Genomic DNA, 22,136 nt, shown 5'->3' with positions numbered 1-22,136 from the left:
ACTCTTCTAGCTAGATTTTTGGGAAGTATATCTGGTTCCCCCCCCCTTACATTTCCATTGTCCCGCCATATTCCTGCTTTACAAAATTTTTGTGGGGCAGGTTCTGTCTTTGATTTGTAAAGATGTGTGTGGGTTTTTAAAAAAATAGATTTCTTATGGTTTTTGTAATTGGCTTTACTGTATATGCTGTGCTGTACGTTGCTCTGGGTCACTTCCGTAAGTAAAACAACTAAAGAACAACAGCAATAGCAACAACAACAATGAATATCAGAACTCAAGATAGGACATATTTCCAACTTTATTTAGATAGATTCTTCTATACAAACCTAACAAGGAGATCAAAGAATGTATGAAAGGTCATAGTCTCCAATATACTGAAATTTGGAATGTTAGCACAAGTGTTATTTTAAATTAATTCTGATGCTGAGAGACATACCTCACTTTCAAACATTATTTTTTTTTTTTAGTCTTTGCAAGTGGTACAAATTGTCTTTTTGTATTATAGCCCATCTGTTTGTGGGTAGGGGACTTATTCTGGAGAGATCACAATGCTAAGAAAAGGTGACTCACGGCCATAGCAACATGAAAACATTATGACATCAGAGAGTGTGAAAATAGTTGCAGCAGATGCATGGCCAGAAGACTCACTTGGACGTACTGATGGAAGCCATGCAGTCAGCAGCAGTCACAGTGCGTTTCTGCAATCCTTATCACTGCTCTCTCTGGATGATATAACACAACGCCACCTGTGAATGCTTTCCCTCAAGCACGACTTAAAGAAAAGTTTGATGGGCAAACTTTTCAATAGTGCGCATCGATAGCGGGCATCAGGGACACTGCAGTGTAGTTGGAAATAGCTCGTACCTCTAAGTCAGAGAATGGAACGTACAGCAGAGTTCTAAAGAAACAGTTCCTATTTATCTACTTGCACTTGGACGTGCTTTCGAACTGCTAGGCTGGCAGGAGCTGGGACAGAGCAACGGGAGCTCACCCCGCCGCGGGGATTTGAACCGCTGACCTTCTGATCGGCAAGTCCTAGGCTCTGTGGTTTAACCCACAGCACCACCCGCGTCCCAAAAGGTAGGAGAGAACTGCTTTTTTTTATTAAGTTTTTTATTATTATAACAAGAACTTCCATGTATATATATTAAAACCCCTCATGAACTCCTGGTCCTAGTTTTTTGTTTTTTGAAAATTACTGCTACAGAAATACTTTATACCTTGGCCACGTCTCTCAGACCGAAGACATGCTCATTTGTGTAACTGAATACACCCTTTTGGATTCAGGGAGGCAAGGAGAATGCATATACGTAGGCCAAATTATTACTGTCCTGGTTCTCAAGGAGCTTCATTGAGCCACATTTCTATCAAATTATGTAGCTTGGACAACATACATATTTCTCCTCCAAAACAGTAAAAAATTTCCTTTCCTTTCTTTTTTAAAGGGACACAATGGAATACACTTGGCATTCCTTTCTGCCGTTACTGATGGTTAGACTTTTGGCACAACAAGACAAATGATTACACATGTGAATGAAGTTACAGGGTAGGGCTTTTTATGACACCTTGCAAGGATCTGAAAGTGATTAATGCCAACATATTTCCCCAGCTTAACTGTTTCCTGAAAGAAAATGTCAAGAGATATGTTGATGCTTGCTTGCCTGCCTCCGGAGACAAGATGAAAAAAACAAAAAGGGGGGGGGAAACACTGTCATCTTTTAGCAGACGTGAAGGCATCATCAGAGCTTCTGTGTGGATTGTGCCTCTATATTCAGGCATTTCTCCTTGTTTTTATTACAGTTCTCAGATGTTTATAACAAAGCTTCCTCCAGGGGGGAAAAAAGGTTTTAAGAGCTGAAGCACCAAATACTCATTTTGAGGAAGGAAAAACACCTTAGCTCCATCACTGAAAATATATACAGAAGTACAGCCTTTGCATCCAATATCCCTGGCAGCTGTTGATGACTTAAGTGTCCTGGCAGAACCCAATGTTGACCTTAAACTCATTTCTGACATTCTGTTCAGCATTAGGGACTCCATTCTAAGAGCACATTATTACCCCAAAACAGCAGCAGGCCAGGCCACTGTAGGAAATTAAAATGATGGACCCCAGACCAGGAATTCTGTGATTCTATGCCACTTCTGCAGCTCTAACAGTAAGGTGGCTATGACCTGTTTTAACCTTCCTGAGCACAAATGCAATGAGAAGGAACAGGAAGGTTAAAACAGACCATAGCCACCTTACTGTTAGAGATGCAGAGGTGGAATAGAATCGCAGAATTGTAGAGTTGGAAGGGGGCAGAGGGTCATCTAGTCCAACCCCCTGCAGTACAGGAATCTCCACTAAAGCATCCATGTCAGGACCAGAACAGGTGCTACTCCACTGCCCTGGTGATCCAGATGCAACTTCTAGTGAAGGAAGGCATGCTGTCTTTCAAGAAACATCTAGTCCCAAGCCAGATCAGGGACTGGCCTGCAGTTTCTGGGGTTTTTTGGTTAATTTTCTAATTGATTTTACATTTCCAAAACAAATTTCCAATATCGATACTAAACATTCATTTTTCAACCCCCCCCCCCCGACTTCCCTCAGCTTCCATTTCTGGTTTATTACATCAAATGATACATTCTGCTGTTTGTATATGGGATAATTTTCCTGCAGTTTGGCCAGCAAGCAAGCAACAAATAGAAGGATGCAAAGTGAGGGAGCTGGTGGGAGTGGTCCACCCCTTTTCTCCCTCAGGAGGTAGCTCTTGACCAGTTTTCCTGACTGGAAAAATGCGTCTATCAAGTCTGCTGTTGTATGCAGTTCCCCGTTTCATTGTTCTTTTACAATTCCAAACAGCTTTCACCCTGATATTTATGTTAGGCATTTATGTTCTGTTGGTTTGTTTTTCAAATTGCTAGTTTCGATGTCCGTTTACATCAAACACATTTATTTTGCCAGTATTGTTGTGGCAATGCGTGATTATGTTTCATGTTATGTTTTCATTTTTTTATGGCTTGTAATATGTCGTAAATTGTGCTTTAACAGGTTGTGAGCCACTTTGTGTGAAGGAAACTGCGAAAGGTGGCCTATATATAAATAAAATGTGGCAGCTGATTGGAGGCTTCGTGCTCAAAAGCAGCATACCTCCAAATACCTGGGAGAGGTTGTTGCCTTTGCATGTGACGTTCCTGGGAGCATTTGTCTTTCAGAGAATGACAGAACTGTTGAGTTGGAAGGGACCCAGGGGATCATCTAGTCCAACCCCCCTGCAATGCAGAAATCTTAACATGAAGATGGCCACCCAATCTGTGCTTAAAAACCTCCAAGGAAGGAGAGTTCACCACCTCTCATGGGAGTCTGTTCCACTGTTGAACAACTCTTACTATCAAAAAGTTCATCCTGATATTTAGCCAGAATCTACTTTCTCGTAACTTGAAGTCATTGGTTTGGGTCCTAGCAGGAGAAAACAAGGTTGCTCCATCCTGCATGTGACAGCCTTTTAGAGATTTGAAGATGGCTATTGTATTTCCCTCTCAGTCTCCTCTTTACCAGGCTAAACATAATTTCATCAACCATTCCTCATAAAATTTGCTTCCCAGATCCTGTATCATCTTGGTTGCCCTCCTCTGCACATATTCCAGTTTGTCAATATCCTTTTTAGTGGTGCCCAGAACCAGACACAGTACTCTAGTTGCAGTTTGACCAAGGCGGAATAGAGCGGGACTATTACAGTTGTGATCCACCCAGACATTTATTTTGTATTTGCATTAGTTGCCCTGCACCAATGCTAGTATACCTCTGATTAGATGCTTCTTGGTAGAAACTGAAGACTTTGTTAATTGCAACTGTTAATGACATTTGATTTCACAAAAGAGGACTGCAACCCCAAGTGGGCAGTTAAGTAAAAAATAAAAAGGGACATTCCCCCCCCACACCCCTGAAAATATTAATTTAAGACACATGCAAATATAATTAAAAAGCCAATCAATTAAAAAAACAACCTGATGATTAACATGTTATTTTTTTAACAAAAAGTGCAAATGTAACAATAAAAGAAAACAAGGAATCAAAAATGTAATAATCTGAACAAAATGTAACAACAAAAATGTAACAACAAAAATGTAAGAAACTGATTAAGATTACACCACTCTCCCACCTAGAAATAAACTTTGCCCCTTCTGTGCCCTTCCAAAGGAAAAAAAAATCTGATGCTGCCACTGCTTGTACTATAAGAATTAATGTCTGAGTTCCCAATCTTTACTCTTTAGTTGTGAACCTCCCAGAAGTTCAGAGTTGATTCAGGGAGGTTTACTACTACAAAGGTTGGGTATCTCCATCTAATCCAATGCACAAAATAAGTAAAACTGTATACACTCTTGTCTCCTTGTCCCTGTCTCTTCTTCTTTGTCATCCTTAAACATAGACTGAATTTAAAATGTGTAAAGTCCCCCCATGTTTTGTTGCCAGAAACTGTGGCAAGAATCTGCATAAGAGGTATTAACTAGATGGCGATCCCAGAAGTCTCTTAAGATATTTCATTTAGTTTAAGATGAACTTTACAAATAGCTTGCTTATTGACTTTTGCCTTCTGGTGAGATTGCTGTCTATTATCTCACAAAAATATTGGGAGGGGGGGAGTGTTATATTCACTGTAATAGTAACCTTGATAGAGCTAACTTGTAGTTTTTTACTTTCTCCACTCTGCCCTCTTCAGGTAGTTACTGTATTTCCTCTTAGCTCAGTATTTTCTAACCAGCATCTGCCAGTGTGATTAGATATCTGTTCACCAACTTTATTCCTATCTCTGGAAGAGCAAAGAAAGACTTTGAAGGAACCTGGGTCAAACTAATATTGTTAATGCTGCTTACTAGTGTGGCAAGATGAACATACAGTGGAAATATTTTTGAAGCTTCAAACATTTATATTGGGGTTCACAGGCAGGGAACTCATGCCTGGCCTAAAGTCAAGCATTTTGTTTTGAACTGTAGTGGGAACACATCATCTGGGAAATGCTGAAATGTAGACGCCAAAACTGAGCTTCAGACAGCTCACCATGATTCAAGACATTTTTTAAAATTGGACATTGCTACTGATCAATGTGAATAAGGATATAAATATCAGAGAGAAATTGTATGTGAGGTTCTTCCCATCAAGACCTCCTTGACTTTGTTCTTTTTTGTCACTGTTATATGTACCCATATCATATTTTGTTATCCTGTGAATATGATATTTTGAAGTAAATTCGTTTTTATTTTTAAAAGGACCTCTTTTTCCCATTTAACTTGGTTTTATATTTTAATGGCTGTATGATACCTATCAGGATCCTCAGAAAATACAGATGTACCGTATTTTTCGCCCTATAGGACGCACCGTCCCATAAGGCACACCTAGTTTTTTGGGGGGGAAATAAAGGGAAAAAAATTATTCCCCCCCCCCAGGCGCGGGGCTGGGGCGGGGGAGGCCCGCCCGAGCTTCCTCCAACCCCAGCCCCCAAACAGGAAGCTCTCTGCAAGCTGTGGGAGCCCAGCGCTGGCTCCCGCTGCTTGCTGAGAGGTCCGCGAAGCCTGGACGCGCTGAGCTCATGGTTTATTAGCTGCTGTGGTGTGAGGGCTTATTATTATAAATTACTATTATTATTACTACATTTCTTTTATATCCCACCTTTCCTCTAAGGAGCTGAAGGTGGCATGGATGGCTCTCCCCATTTTATCAACACCACAGTCCTCTGGTGTAGGTTATGCTGCGACAAGCCTGTGAGGTAGGTTGTACTGCGAGATTAACTGGCCCAAGGTTGCTCACTGAACTACATGGTTGAGCTGCTATTTGAACCCTGGTCTCCTAAGTCCTAATTCAACACCACTCTGTTTCTCTTATCCATAAGAAGCTATACTTATTCATAAGAGACATCTATGACATCCGAATATTGCGTGCATTTGGTACAGCGCATCACAGAGTGCTTCTTAACAATGAACATGTAAGATAAATACCTGATCTTCAAATAATTGATTATGGCTTTGGCTTGGTCTACTGTGAAGAACTCAAAGCCACCGCTTTTCTCCGAATTACGTCGCCCAATTCCAGCCATTGCATTTCTGAGTTCTTGGATGTTATCTTCCAGTGTCATATGCTGAGCTGCAATGCATACCAGAAAACACACACAACCCACCCTCATTTTTAACACTTTGAAGGTTTTAAATCAAGTATGGAAAATAAGATCTGACAACCAGTTATTAGCTGGAAAGGCATTATGTCGCAAATCTTTTACATACAAACAACTAGATAATTCAGCTAGATTTCACCCGGATCTCATGGCTTTCAAAGCTCAATGTATTTGCCACATTAAGAAATAAATTGCACAAGCAATTCTCTGGGCATAATCACTCCTAAATTCACTTGATTGGTGTTCAAGAGATGAATCAAATACTGAACTAAGAGAAGGCAAAAAAATAACCAAGGCAAAATCAGATAATGGCCATTTTCTTCAGGATGTTAAAGTGGGGATGAGTGAATTGCCCTGTAAGAATGCACTCTAGTTCGAACTACCAAAGACAGTGAACAATACTGCTATCCCAGAGCATAGTCTTTGATGGAAGTCATATACATCTAAAAATAAATAAATAACTATGCCAGCCCCAAACAGGATGGAATTCCTCGTTAATGTAAACAAGGTGGCTGATTCAGAAAAGCAATTATGAGGCAGCTAACTCTGGAAGAACACCAGGAAGAACCAACTGGGAAAATATTCCCACAAAAGAGCAGATTGTACCTTTGGACTGAGTCTACTGAAAAGAATGTCAAGCTCTTTTTCAGAGAACTGTTTCATATTGCAAACAGATCTGCAAAGCTTTGGCTTTCAAATACTCCCATGTCAAGATTAGTTTTTATGCACAAAGGTGGCTATAGAAAAGGAGAGAGGAGGAAGCAAAGAAATGTGGGGTGGGGGGTGTTTCTGTGTGCAAGGGGAAGTTGAAAAAAATGAAGGAGGTGGCAGGGAAAAGGGGGAAAAGGTAATCATGGTATGTGCAAGGGGGGATTCAGAATGAAAGGAGAAGGTATGGAAATGGGGGATAATCTGTGTGCAAATGAGAGTTGAGAAAAATATGAAGAGTGGTGGAGGAAAAAAGTGAGTAAATGTGAAAATAAGGGTGCAAAGGAGGTTCCAAAAAAAAGTGGGGAGTAGGTGGCATGTAAATAGGGTTGAGCTTGAAACCTGGGACATGAAAGGGTCTGAAGAATAGGAAAGGATGGTGGCTTCATAACTGGGCAGAACGTGGAAAGGATGCTTGGTAGTTGCACTGTGTGGCAGGAGGAAGATGCAGAAGGTCATCATGGGAATGGTTTGTGCTCAAGGTGGATTACACAAAAGCAGGAGCACATAGACATGGGTGAAAGCGAAAACGTGTGCAAAGCAGTGACTTCAGAAATTGAGTTGGGAGGGTGAAAAGTGAATGTAATAGTTGCATGAGGTGGGAAGGGGAAGCTCCAGGGGTTAATGTGAACAGAATGACAGGGGAGTTGGTGATTGGAGCAAGTAGGGGTGCAGTCACACACACACACACACACACACACACACACACACACACACGTCTAAAAGTGCAGCAAGTTTACAATATGATGATCATGGTCGTTATCTGGTTTACATATAAATTAATTCTATTTTCAGATCCTTTCAAATAAATTAATTACAAAATACATCAACTGTATTTGATTAGTGAGAAGGTGTGCAGAAGGCTTCAAACAACATGAAACCATGGTCAGGCCTACACAGTATGTCACTGCCTTTAACTCTGCAATTTCTGGCTTCCATGCATCTTTTCAATTTACTAAGCAAAATAACAATGGCTAGTGAGTTGTATCAAAAATAAACTTACTACCTGCTGAAACTTGGGATGCTCAAAAATCATGCTTTTGCAACTCATTCTTGCTCAAAAACAAAACAGGGTTGAGAAAACAACTACTTCTAACAAAAAGTAAATTAATTTATTAAAGTGCTCAAACGGAAAACCCAAAATGCAAAATACAACAAAACTTACTCTCAATGTTATTCATCAGCATATTTAACAGAGTCAGGAGTCCTCCAAGTTGCACAGGTGTGAAGTCTAATGCTTTAGCCCACCAAAATCCAGAGACATAATAATCCAGTAATGCAGCTTGTTTCAAAGATGTCAAAGGTTCTTTCAGATTTAGGAACATTTCCATATAACTGCAATTAAAAATTGTGGTTATCCAAAACTGGAGCATTAAGACCAAGCTAGGACATGTAGCTACAACAATCTCGCTTCCCATATCCTCCTTTTAAAAGAGCAGTTTAACCAGACTTTAGTAATCTGCGTAAATCCTGTTGACCTGATAGAAAACCATTATCATGTGATTCCTCACTGTAAGCACTGTACCATGAGCTCAGGCCTAATTTAGTGCAAGTAAGCGTTAATTAATTACGATAACATTTTCATGTTGTCAGCTATCCAGAGCTTTGGAAAGACAGGGCATAAATTAATAAATGTAATTAACTCACTTTGATTATGTAGTCACTTTAAATAAACCCACAAGTGGAGTAACACAAGATAAATTCCCTTACAATGGCAATCAAACACAAGAAAGCATGAGTGTGTGGATAACTACTAGTCAAAAGATCCTAAATCAGTATAGGATTCCATTGCTCTGTCCTTTGGAAAGAATCTGGCAAAAACTGGTATAAGCTATTCAACTCAACAGAGAATAAAAATAAGAACAATATCAATCTATACTTATGGTTAAGTTCAACAGACTTACCTTTGAACTCCTGCTATATCTTGTTCCAACAAAATATTAATCTGCGTAAGGGAAAGCAATTTCCAAGCCATTGCCTCTTCTTCTTTAACAGCATCCTCATCCTGTAGAAAGCAAATTACATTACATTACAATAGCAGCCACACACACAACTTATTTATTTCAAGGATCTCTCTTCATCAATGCATAAAAAGAAACAATGGCAGCTGCCAATGCTAACTTAGCTGATTTGGGAATAGACAGATAAGTGGAAATTAATTTGTCTTACATTTGTAAATGAAATACTTCTCAGAGAACGCAACATTGCAAAGCAGAAATTCAAGTTCATACTAGTTAACAAGCTAAATTTGAATGAAACTCTTATCCCAGAGGTTATTAAACTATGGTCCAAGGACCACAAGAGGTTCAACACAAACCACCCTTTCAGGGACTTCACCAAGACGGTAATGAAAATAGACAATAAATGCTGAACGTCCCTGAAGCTTCTTTCACATACTGAAATAATAACCTATCCCAGGCATCCCCAACCTTCGGCCCTCCAGATGTTTTGGATTACAATTCCCATCATCCCTGACCACTGGTCCTGTTAGCATAGGGTTGTAGGCCAAAACATCTGGAGGGCCACAAGTTGGGGATGCCTGACCTATCCAATTCCTATAAGGTGTCTCCTCTTATCTTTCCCCCTCCAACTTCTTTTTTTTCCTTCTTGAAAAAAACCATTGAAATATTTTGCCTAGTTTCAAAATGCATCACCCAAATTTGATTATATAGATATTGATTAAGCAAAGGCGGAGGAACCCTTTTCAGCCCTAGGCCAGCATTTTCCTGTGGGAAACCTGCAGAGGAGCACATTAGGGTTGACAGATCAGGAGACCCTGTGATATCAGGGCCCTAACCCAAGACCTAGGGGACGGCCCCTGATGATGTCATGGGGGCAGGTCCTGAAGATGGAACTTAACTGAGAAAGGGGAGGGGGGAGGGAGAAGCCCCTCCCCACCCTGACTGTCTATGCTATAATTTGCAGTGAACTGCTGCCAGGCTGAAGCTTGCAATCTTTATTTATTAAAGGCACTCTTGCCCACTTGGAGATGCAGGTCTCCACCTGGCCCCTGTAGGGGGCCGAGCAAAACTGGAGACCTGGAGTTTTGGCAACCCTAGACCAGGTGCCTGTGGTAGGTAGGGTCAGAGAGAAGTAGGTGTGGCCAGAAACAAAAAGTTGGTTGGGCCAGGGTAAGAGTGGTAGAGCAACATAATGTAATTCCAACATCCCAGCATGCAAACATTTCTGCACCCAAACACATTTCTACAACCTCCATGAAGGCAAGCAAGAGAGATTATCATGGTTCAACAGCACACTCCTGACACATAAAAGGGTATGGAGCATGGCCAATGGTCTTTTGATGAAGGGCGGTATATAAATTTAATAAATGAATAAAAATAAGGGGGAGTGGCCTGGGAATTGGCTTGGGCAAAGTCCTGAGGAGTGGATAGAGTGGCCTGGATGACCACATTTGGCTCCCGAGCTATAAAGGAAAACAGGCATCAATGTTCAAAATAATTGGTTGTATTCAATGGAATCACCCCGTTAGTGCAAAGACGTCTGCTTCCATGGTGGAACCTCCACTCTCTACGCCCCTCCCAAATCTGCTCAAGGAGGGGGAACCCCCAGAACAGATGCGGGGCATGAGTAGGAGAGGAAGAGGAAGTTCCACTGCACAAGTAAATGTCTTCCCAAGGAGGAAGCAGACTGCCTTTCAAAAGAAAGCAATGGCTAGGGATGAGTAAGTACTTCTGTAGCTGGACAATCTTTATGTACCAGTGAGGCAAGGAAGAAGGGCTACCCCTATGCTATCCATATAATCAGTTATCAGTAATCAATATATTCATATATGATCACACATAATCAAGGCTTACAGTATTTTATAATCCCCTCAGATACAGGCTAAATTAATCCACAGAACAGGAAGAGAAAACCACAAAATCTCCAAACTCCCTGTCCTGTCATAACTAGGGGAGAGGTTAGACAGAGCATCACTGCAAGCAGCGGAAAGCAGAACTAGAAGTCCGTGCTTGACCAGTGCTTGACCAGGAGCTGGTAGCATGGCAAGAAGCTTGCTAACTGGCTAATTTTCGCTGGCAATATCGTGACTGCCTCATGGTTGCCTCATGATCTATGATTTGCTGTGATCTGCTCAGGTAATAATAATAATAATTATAATTTATTATTTGTACCCCGCCCATCTGGCTGGGTTTCCCCAGCCACTCTGGGCGGCTTCCAACAGAGATAAAAAATACACTAAAATATCACATATTAAAAACTTCCCTGAACAGGGCTGCCTTCAGATGTCTTCTGAATGTCAGGTAGTTGTCCATCGCCTTGACATCCGATGGGAGGGCATTCCACAGGGCGGGCGCCACCACCGAGAAGGCCCTCTGCCTGGTTCCCTGCAACTTGGCCTCTCGCAGTGAGGGAACCGCCAGAAGGCCCTCGGAGCTGGACCTCAGTGTCCGGGCAGAACGATGGGGAAGGAGACGCTCCTTCAGATATACTGGACCGAGGCCATTTAGGGCTTTAAAGGTCAGCACCAACACTTTGAATTGTGCTCGGAAACGTACTGGGAGCCAATGTAGGTCTTTCAAGACCGGTGTTATATGGTCTCGGCGGCCGCTCCCAGTCACCAGTCTAGCTGCCGCATTCTGTATTAGTTGTAGTTTCCGGGTCACCTTCAAAGGTAGCCCCACGTAGAGCGCATTGCAGTAGTCCAAGCGGGAGATAACCAGAGCATGTACCACTCTGGCGAGACAGTCCGCAGGCAGATAGGGTCTCAGCCTACGTACCAGATGGAGCTGGTAAACAGCTGCCCTGGATACAGATTTGACCTGTGCCTCCATGGACAGCTGTGAGTCCAAAATGACTCCCAGGCTGCACACCTGGTCCTTCAGGGGCACAGTTACCGCATTCAGGACCAGGGAATCCTCCACACCTGCCCGCCTCCTGTCCCCCAAAAACAGTACTTCTGTCTTGTCAGGATTCAACCTCAATCTGTTAGCCGCCATCCATCCTCCAACCGCCTCCAGACACTCACACAGGACCTTTACTGCCTTCACTGGTTCTGATTTAAAAGAGAGGTAGAGCTGGGTATCATCTGCATACTGATGAACACCCAGCCCAAACCTCCTGATGATCGCTCCCAGCGGCTGCATGTAGATGTTGAAAAGCATGGGGGAGAGGACAGAACCCTGAGGCACCCCACAAGTGAGCGGCCAGGGGTCTGAACACTCATCCCCCACCACCACTTTCTGAACACGGCCCAGGAGGAAGGAGCGGAACCACTGTATGACAGTGCCCCCAGCTCCCAGCCCCTCAAGACGGTCCAGAAGGATGTCATGGTCGATGGTATCAAACGCCGCTGAGAGATCCAGCAGAACTAGGAAACAGCTCTCACCTTTGTCCCTAGCCCGCCGGAGATCATCAACCAGTGCGACCAAGGCAGTTTCAGTCCCATGATGAGGCCTGAATCCCGACTGGAAGGGACCTCTGGATTTCTGTCAATCGGGGTCCCAGTTCCTTTTGGAAGAGATTCCAAACTGGGTCCTTATTGCCTGGCAATAAACTTCACCTTCTTATTCTCCATTGCTGAGTCTGCCTGATCCTTATTTAACACCAAGCGAGTACCTGCTTACATTCACGTGCTTCACCAGATACCACATCAGGCTTTGGGGGGAGGGTTTACATAACATTCACTGGCAGAGAAGCTGGCCAGTGTCTTAGACCCCAAACTCGTCCTGCACATAACTGACATAGTCTTCAAGCACACAGACTCACTGTTTCTAAATATACATAAATTTCTGAAAGTCTCAAATTATCCATGCTATCACCAGGCAGGTAAAGTGCAATAGCATCTATTTTTGAGCTGTTCTATTTCTTAAGCAAGGAAGCACACCAAAAATAGCCATGTTGATTTACAATCCCACTCAAAATAGAAGCAAGTCATGTCCTAGAAGACAAAGTCAGTGCAAGGAGGGAGCCCCCTCCCCGACCCCACCAGTGCTTAATAGTTAAAAGCAATTTAAAAAAAGGAAAGGGAAAATAAACCATGGCTTGTAAATCACACTGTAGTACTATAGGAATTATTAGCAATTTATTAAATGTTCACCTGTTTACTTGTACCAAACACCAAATACCACTATTTACCAATTCATTTCTTATTACCAACAAGAAGTGAAAAGTCCCCCCGCCCCCTTGCTTCGGCTGTACATGTATAAGAACATAATGGCCTGTTGGATCATCTTTGCTTTCTGTGGCAGAGGGTTCCATAGTTTTACTGCTGGTTTATCAACTGCAGTGGCTTGCCCGCAACACTGAAATGTGTGAACTGGCATCTTCCTTACCTAAAGATTCCCAATGGTCTCATTGGAGATATGTTCATAAGCAATCACTGTATTGGGAGAAATTGCTGCCGTATTTTGGACTTCTGAGGTTTTAGTATCATCTGGCAGCAACTTCTGAAGCAGCAACTACAATTAACCTAATATCCCCTCAGCAAATTGGTGGAAAGCAATGTGAGGTTCTGCCGGAGAAGACTTAGTTCCTATAAAAGCCAGCATTTTCTATCCAATAGCAACAAACCAAATCTTTGGGGAACCTCACTTCTTACTGCTCTTCATTGTGAGAAATGTCTGCATACTCCTAATCTTTGCTTCCTGTTCTTTAACCAGTTACCAATCCAGGGCAGCTAAGTTTACTCAAGAGCCTTTGATGAGGACCTTTGCCAAAAGCTTTGTGGAAACTCAAACATATAATGCCTACACCCATATTTTTGTGTTTGTTGACACTTCTAAAGAACTCCTAGGGGTTGGTAAGACAGAACTTTTTTCAGAAGCCACATTGATTCTTCCTCAGCAGAGCTTGTTATTTCATATGTTTAATTCTGCTTCCCATCAATTTACCTGGAACAGATAGTAGGATACAAGACCTCTTCTTAAAAACTGGTATAAGATTAGCAGCTTTCAAATTCCCCAACATGAAGGCCAATTTCAGTGCAAAGATCAATCAAGGTCTGAGTAAAGTAGAACCACTCATCCGCACTCCCTTGCCTCAGAACACACAGTGGGAGCTGCTGCGTGGCAACTACTCACAAAGACTGAAATGAGCAAGACCCAGCTGCTTAGACCCACTCCCTTGCCTACTGTAAGCTGTTGCCTGCCAACTGTTATCAAGGGAACACTTGCCTCCATCATGCCTGCCTCCATCATCACCTGGACAAGACCCAGCTCCTCAGTCTCATTCCTTTGTCTCAAAGATCTCAATAGGAACTGTTGCTTGGCAACTGCCAACAGGCAACAAAGGAAGATTCTCTCCATCATGGTCTGAGTGAGATCCAACGAGGACATCAGTAGGCTCTGCTGCTCAGTAGGCAGCAGATGGAAGTGCAACACCACAAACAACTAGGGATGAAGGTAGGAAATACCTCCTGAATAATCCTGGTGCCATAGGGCTAATAATAATAATAATAATAATAATAATAATAATAATAATAATAATAATTTATTTATATTCCGCCCTCCCCAATCATAACCGGGCTCAAGGCGGCTAGTATCAAAATATAAATAAAAGTTTTTGCTCTATAAGACTCACTTTTTCCCTCCTAAAAAGTAAGGGGAAATGTGTGTGCGTCTTATGGAGCGAATGCAGGCTGCGCAGCTATCCCAGAAGCCAGAACAGCAAGAGGGATTGCTGCTTTCACTGCACGGTGATCCCTCTTGCTGTTCTGGCTTCTGAGATTCAGAATATTTTTTTTCTTGTTTTCCTCCTCCAAAAACTAGGTGCGTCTTGTGGTCTGGTGCATCTTATAGAGCGAAAAATACGGTACATTAAAATATAAAATTCAGCAATTGACTGAAATACAGCTTAAAGGATTAACCATGTGCTCTCTTATCCTAGTAACAGGCTTGAATCTTTTGTAGGTCACTTTGATTGCCTTTTGAGACTATGAAGTAGGATATAAGTATTAATAAAATATATTTTTTTAAATAAAGTATCAGAAATTTCACTTTTAGGAACTCTCATTCCTAACCCATGTGGACCCAGCCATGCATTAATTTTTTATTTGTTGATTACCTCAGATAATTAAACTTGTCACCTTTATTTGACTTAGTTTTCAAAGTAGTATCCTCGGCAGGGCTCTATGGAAATCTACCAATCCTAATTCAGTCATCCTTTTGTACGTAGATCATTTAACAATTCAACCACCTCCAGGGCTGGTTTCTGGATTCTGATATATTTAGACTATTTAATTTTGTCTTAATGTTTTCAGCAACAAACTCCCCAAGTTCTTTTTCCCTTGCCTTATTGCCAAAGTATGCACTCCTTTTTATTTCCCCCATTTCAACAAAACTCCCACTTTTTAAATGAAAACTTCTTGCCTTTTATAGCTTCCTTGACTCTGCTCGTTAAGCAGACTATTGGTGCTTAACATCAAAAAGGCCGCAGAGCAACTTTTAAACCTATTTCTGGGGGAAAGCTGACAGGAGCTGTGGAACATTGGGTTCAGGACAATTCATCCTTTAGGGATGATGGTGTAAATATTTCTAGTCATCAAAGTGGCAATAGGGTAAAACTTGACAATGAACATACAGGGGAGGGGGAGAAATGACAGCTGTTTGAAGAGGCCAAAGAGAACTTTGCACACAAAGAGACAATTTTGAGAGGGGCACAGAGTAAAGGTACTTACAGGCTAGTACTAGAACAATTCAAGATAGAGACACACTGTTAAGAGAGAACATAGGTATAATGGTCATATCACAAATCTTGTGGAAGAGAAAAAAAATCCAGGAAAAATAGACATGTCATTTAGGTACAGTCACAATACTGCTTTCCTACTTTGAGGTGATTTTCTGAAGCCATCTTTTGAAAAATACTGTGTTTCATAAAAAAAAAAAGCAAATCCATCTCAGAAGGAAAGAAAATATGGTAAAGATTTTGCCCCAGTTTTTAAGTGTACAGATGTCTATAGACAGAGCCAATCTTAGTATTATGGGTGAGATCCAATGTTGCACCAGCAGACACAGTGTTCCTTTTCCTCCTGCCCCTTGCAGCCCACCCATGGCCCCAACCTGTTTCCAAGGGATCCCCAAACCCCCTACAGCTGATTTTGGGGGTACACAGGAGGGAGCTGCAGAGAGAGGAGAAAGGGGAAGGCCTGCAAGAGGAAGTCTGCTGCACAAGTGGGATGCCACATCTGGATATTGACCTGTAAATGCAACTGACCCTTTTCTACAACACTGTTGCGAAAATGATGGAAACCCAGGTAACGATAAATGGACCCATCTTTCCCATCTTTGACAAAAGAGAGCATTTGAATGCAAGGAAATGCAAGTCCAATCTTTACCTGACCATACTCCAATGAATTACAATTTTAATTCTTACACAATCTGAATTAATGCACTTCACCATCTCACAACCATTGGTCTGGTTCAAACATTATAAACCATAGTTAAAAACAAACTATGGTTTAATGTGAATGGGCAGCATGCTGGTGCCTTACTACTTCTCTGCTTCTGCCACACTGCCAGAAAACAAGTCAGAGTTTGTTTTGTTTTAATGTTCAAATCCTAGCTTGTGATTCATTTCTCTCCCAATAAACCGTAAGTAGTAACAAAGGTTTGTTCTTGGCTTACTTTTCTTGGGGGATAACAAATCAGAAGCCAAGGTTCGGTTATCACAAAAAATCAGATTCTTAACTCTTTCCCATATGTACTTATCCATTTATTCATAACATAATTTCTATACCACACTTTGGTCCTCATTAAAGTGCCAATTTAAAAAGTTATAAAACCAGAGAGCATTAAAACAAACCAACAAATTCATGCCACAGGCAGGTATGAATTAAAATTAACCGAAAGCCTGGCAGAATAAAAATGTCACATCTGTACTATTAGATGCAATGTTTTCCCATTGTATTTTCCAATGTATTTTTATGTTGTGAGCCTCCCCAAGATCTACAAATAATGAGTTGTATACAAATTTAATAAAAAAATTAAAATAAAAAATCATTAGTGAGAGGTGTAATTGAACTTCTAGATAAAACACAGACTATTAAAATCTATCTCACACACATACATCTTTCTGGTTTAATCCCAGCTACCAGCAGCAACAGAAAAGTGATTTCCTTTACATCTCATGCCCTTCTATTTTCTGAATTAAAGCTCTTCATACACATGATTCACGCAGGCTTCTCCTAACTGCCCTTCCTTCCCTTTTGGTTTTCTCCCCATTGTGCTCTGTCTAACTTCAGATTGTAAGCCTTTGGACACTGCCTGTTTTCTTCTTGATTTTTGTACACTGCCAAATAAATTATATTAAAAAGCAAGCCAGCTTTACTCAGTCTTCAGTCCTACACATGCTTACTAAAGAGTAAAACCCTACTGAACTGTCTCAGACACCAAAATTAACATGCATAGGATCAGGTTGTCAGATTTCCAAGTCATGGCCCAAACATTGCTTCAAAACACTGACATCAAGGGTTTTGGGTTTTTTTTAAAAAAAGTTTGTGTCTTTTATTTATTTATTTATAAAAGTATTTATATACCACCCTCTCATAAAATATCAGGGTGGTGTACATTATGTATACTATAAAATATAAACACAATTAAAAACAGAACAGAGTGATCATTAAAGTGACTGGCTGGTCAAAAGGTTTTAAATAGCTGCACAAGTCTCTTGGCATTTATACCATTAAAACATGTCAATTACCAATCTACAGGACCATAGGAAGTTGCCTTATACCAAGTTAGATCACCTGTCCGTTTAGGTTGCTATTGTCTCTAAGCTGACTGTAAGAACTTCTCCATGTTTTCAGGCAGTTAACCCAAGGTATGAGCCTGGGAACTTCCGCATTTGACACGCGTTTAGCTAAAGTTCTTTGGCATTGCCTGTACACTATTTTTAGCAACTAGCTTGGCACTCCACAACTTCTGTTCTTCTCATTCTCCTTCTCCTTCACAATTAAAGCTTACTTCAAACACTTCCACCACGCTAACTCTGCCCTTTTCACTCATTTCACATTATCCGCTTGAAGTGCTTTCGAGTTTCTTTCCCATTCTTGGTATGCACGCATAAAACATAAAGATGCAATACTAAATGTGCTTGCATCAGTTTTTATGGTCATCTAGCAATATGTATTTATTCATTCAATCTTTCTGCATTTTTGCATCACCTGTATACAAATGCTTTCTATCTGGAGGGAATGTTTAATTCTCAACACACCATCTCCCCCCACAGAATCATTCCAATTTGGGAGTGGCTTTGTCACATTTTCACGGTCTTTGTCTATGTAAATCTCTTTGATCACAACTGGTAAAGGATGGACCCCAGATTCCTCCTCTTTTACTATGGCAGAAGACATCTGCCACACAGCCATTTTCTTTACTGTTCCCATCCCCTGGCCTCTCATAAAATTAATAAGAGATAGGGAAATCATTAGCAATTTTGTAGATGCGAATTTCCTTTTCTCTATTCCACTGCCTCTGAAGTTCAGGGAAATTAACAAGGTGGGAGAAAAGCATGGCAATTTGTTTTAATCTAAAAACCACTATGTAAATCAGTGCTAATGCAAACATGTATATACTGACAAAACTTATGGTTTCCCTACCAGAATCCAGAGAGGCGCATCTTGGTGAAAATCTCATGTTTGTATAGAGTGGAGAGGTAGCACAGTGAAGGAAATAACAGTGTGGAAGGCTGAAGGAGAGCTATGTCATCAGTTATGTCATAATGGAGCTACATCCCCTTATGACATAGCTGATGCCACTGTCATCAGCTATGTCACAATGTGAATCACATCTGAATCTTGGTTGCCATTCTTTTGCTAGCAGGGCTCCTTTAGCAGCAGCAGGACAAGCCACGACTCTGAAGGGCCATATGAATGCTAACCATTATTATTCCTCACCGACCTGGCCATGTACTCAGGTCATCTTCAGGGTACCTCTGCCATATCAGGTAAAGCAGGTGCGAAATAACATCTATTTACTTCAAGATATTTTCATTGATAGGCAAGGCCTTTCTTATTCTTGTAGTTTTTTGCCATCTGAGGGAGTTTCAAATCATGCTGTTTTTACCCTGCTGTTCTAGAGATTTTGCTGAAATTATTGTATTTTCATTCTGGTTTTTTAAAATTCCTTTTATGCTTTAAGAAATATTTGTTTATATAACGAAGAATACAGAACATAGCATTCCATAATGAATAAAAGGCTCATTTACATGTTATATGTACCTAAGACTGCAGTGCTATGCAGGGAGTAAGCCCCAATGAACTTAGTGGGACTTACTTCTGAGTAGACATGCATAGGACTGCACTGTAAGCAAAACAGAAGAAAGCGGGCTGGATGCTGAAGAGACAGACAGAGACATGACACAGGTGCAAGGATTTTTACACATGCGCTGGATGGAAGTCCCACTGAGCTCTGCAGGACTTACTCCCAGGTAAGTGTGCATGACTGTTGGCTTTGCCCCATGGTTGGAGGTGGTAATGCTTTTGAATACCAATTGCTGGAAGCCACAGGAGGGGATAGTAGTCTTGTGCTTGGATTCTGCTCCCACGGACACCTGTGTGACAACCGCGAGAACAAGATGGTGGACTAGGTGGGTCGCTGGCCTGATCCAGCAGGCTCTTCTTTTATTTTTAATGTGCCCTGATATGCACAATTTTAAGGGTGATAATAATAACAGTTATAATGTATGTGTATGCTATGTTTTCTCCTGCTCCGGAGGGTGGGACTCGAACAAGAAAGAAGATTCTGACTAAACATTTGGGGGAAAAACTTTCCGACTGCAAGAGCTGTTCAACAGTGGAATGGTCTCCCTTGGGAGCTTGTGGACTCTCCTTCCTCGGACGTTTTTAAGCAGAGGTTGGATGGCCATCAGTGCTTTAGCTGAGTTTCCTGCGTTGCAGGGGGTTGGCTTAGATGACCCTCGGGACCCCTTCAAACTCTACAATATATTTCTACAAAACAATTTTGTAGTCATTGGGTTGTTGTTTGCATTTTGAATACACACACACACAGAGTGGTTTTATATTTTGATTTTGTTCTGTGTTAACCGCCCCGAGACCTTCGGGTATAGAGCGGCAGGTATATAAATTCAATAAATAATAAATAAATAAAACAATAATTTGAAATGTTATTGTTATTATTTCAAAAGGCAAATGTAACATATGACCACCCTTTGGAACAACACTAATAAAATTATTATTAATTAGAGCCATAAGTGTTGGAAGCCGTCCAGAGTGGGGGGGGGGTATAAATAATAAAAATAAAATAACTACTACTACTACTACAGACCATTAGAATAAATATAAGGATTTGAGCCTTCCCACAGCCCCTCAATACACTGGAAGGGTAGAGAATATTTTAGGGAATGGGGAGAACAGAGCATTTCGCCCTTAGGTGGGAAAAGGGGAAAAAGCCAGACTGGGGAGGAGGAATGAACCCAGGAGGGTGGCTGAGCGAAGGCTGGCGAGGCCTCAGGGCGGCGGCGGGGCTCGCGTAGGGGGCCCGGCCGGGGCCCTGGGGCCGAGAGGCAGGCTTTTTTTTATTTGCTGGCTCGCCTCTTCCTACCTGCCGGCTGGCTCCCTTCTCTTTCTCCTTCGCCTTGTTTTTCTTGGCTGCCATAACGACTGCCCTGAGCATGTCGGCGCTGCCCGTGGAAATCTTGCGGGCGGGGACATGGTGAGACCTAGGCGACGAGCCGGGATGCCCCTTGGGGTGCGAGGGGCGGGCCGAGCCCGACATGTCTCCGTCCCGCCCTCCTCCTCCTCCTCCAGGCCGGCCGCGTTCCAAGCGGAGCGCGCCGGGTTCCGAGGGCGACGGAGCCCCTTCCGCCCGGAGGCGGCGGCCCTTGATCCGCTTCTCCTTCCTCCTCCTCCAACGTGGTCTTCTTCCTTTACCTCTTGGGGCTACGCCTCCGCTTCGCGAAGGGGAAAGCGAACTCACTTCGACCCGGGGAAGAATCTGATCCGAAGTTGGGGCGCAACCCCTTGGTGGTGGGTTTAGACGTGGGCTGCTTCAACCTGCCTTTCCCCAACGTGGCGCACTCCGGATGCTTTTGCGCTCCTGTTCACAGGTGACAAGAGCAGCGCCCATCCTATAGCCTATAGCCTTGTCATAAAGGGGGGGGGGCACGTTTCTAGGTGGGGCAGTGCCGGGTTTACGTATAAGCTAAACAAGCTATAGCTTAGGGCCCCACTCTCTTGGGGGCCCCAAAAAAATTTAAAGGAAAAAAACCACTGGATGTACATTTCCAAAATATAAGGGGGGAGGGGGACAAATAAAATACAACCTACATACGGCAACAGTGTTTTGTGTTGTCTAGGCTCCTATGGTGTAAGTAATGGGCCCCACTTGCTAGCTTGCTCCCTAAAATATCCCATATAAAGGGCCCCATTACCTTCAATAGCTTAGAGCCTCATCAAACCTAAATCCGGCCCTGGGAGTGGGGATGCAAGGGCCAGGCATTAGGAGCCAACTCCTAATGGGTCAGGTCCCTTCGCCGCCTGCTTCCCCCCAATAAAATATTTGCAGGGGGCTGCCTCCTATAGTTGAGGGGAATTCCCATTCAGATGGTGTCTGTGGGCCACCTCAATTATGTGGGGGTGGGGCTTACCTGCCCCCCAATATTTTATTCAAGTTGGCAGTCCTGGGTATTGTCATTCAAATGATGCACATGTGCCGTGTTTTGTGATCGATTATGCAGAGTGTGCATATTGAAAAGGCAGGACAAAGAGAATAAGAAAAGACCCCCACGGTGGTTAAGGTGTAAATAATTTTATGCAGCAGGTGTGATTTCTGTTTTAGTTTGGATGGCACGGCTGTGTTTTGAAACAGCTGTACTTCTGGCAGGCACTTCCTAGCCAGGCTCTTCCACCTTATTCAAAAGTAAATCCAAATTAGACAATATTGTGAAGAGTAGAGCCTTCTTCCTGTGATAATCATGTTGCTCCAGTGGTACAACATAAAACTAGTCTGCTGCTGATCAGAATAACTATCACTTCTTGGTTCCATACACACAGTCAAGGGTAAAATGGGAGCGAAAGGTAAAGGAAAAGGAACCACTCACTAAACATCCTCTCTGTGACTATGAGGGCGGCTCAAGAAGGGAAAGCTATGTTATCTATGTCATGCGTGTTAAATGTGTCCCCCAGGTGTCTTTTACCAACCCCCCTCCCATTGCTCTATCATGTAATATCAATCTTTTGTACATGATCACACACTTTTAACTAATATTTCTTTGTGTTATAAATTACCTTTAACTATCTTGGTTGTATGAACGGGTGGTGAGAAAATTCTTCAAGGGCAATTTAAATTTACTAGTAATCACACAGTT

At 42.2% G+C, this 22,136-nt stretch overlaps 1 protein-coding gene across 2 annotated transcripts in view; it reads right to left on the bottom strand.

Moving 5' to 3' along the window:
- CABCOCO1 (ciliary associated calcium binding coiled-coil 1) overlaps positions 1-20,630 on the bottom strand; it is a 54,676-nt gene extending 34,046 nt beyond the window's left edge. The window contains exons 1-4 of one of the 2 annotated variants that reach the window (XM_081861265.1): positions 20,372-20,630; positions 8,759-8,859; positions 8,020-8,189; positions 5,974-6,118 (exon numbers count right to left, since the gene is read on the bottom strand). In XM_081861265.1, the coding sequence (XP_081717391.1) occupies positions 5,974-6,118; positions 8,020-8,189; positions 8,759-8,859; positions 20,372-20,545 (590 nt within the window). In that variant the 5' untranslated portion in view covers positions 20,546-20,630. Of the gene's footprint in view, positions 1-5,973; positions 6,119-8,019; positions 8,190-8,758; positions 8,860-13,987; positions 14,165-20,371 lie in introns of those variants that run through there. The other variant, XM_081861264.1, reaches the window with a different exon arrangement.
- Between the last annotated feature and the right edge of the window lie 1,506 nt (positions 20,631-22,136).

Source organism: Podarcis erhardii (assembly GCF_964252035.2).
Source record: "Podarcis erhardii genome assembly, chromosome: 5".
NCBI classification, from domain to species: Eukaryota; Metazoa; Chordata; class Lepidosauria; order Squamata; family Lacertidae; genus Podarcis; species Podarcis erhardii.
This window is presented reverse-complemented; position numbering and strand designations above follow the sequence as displayed.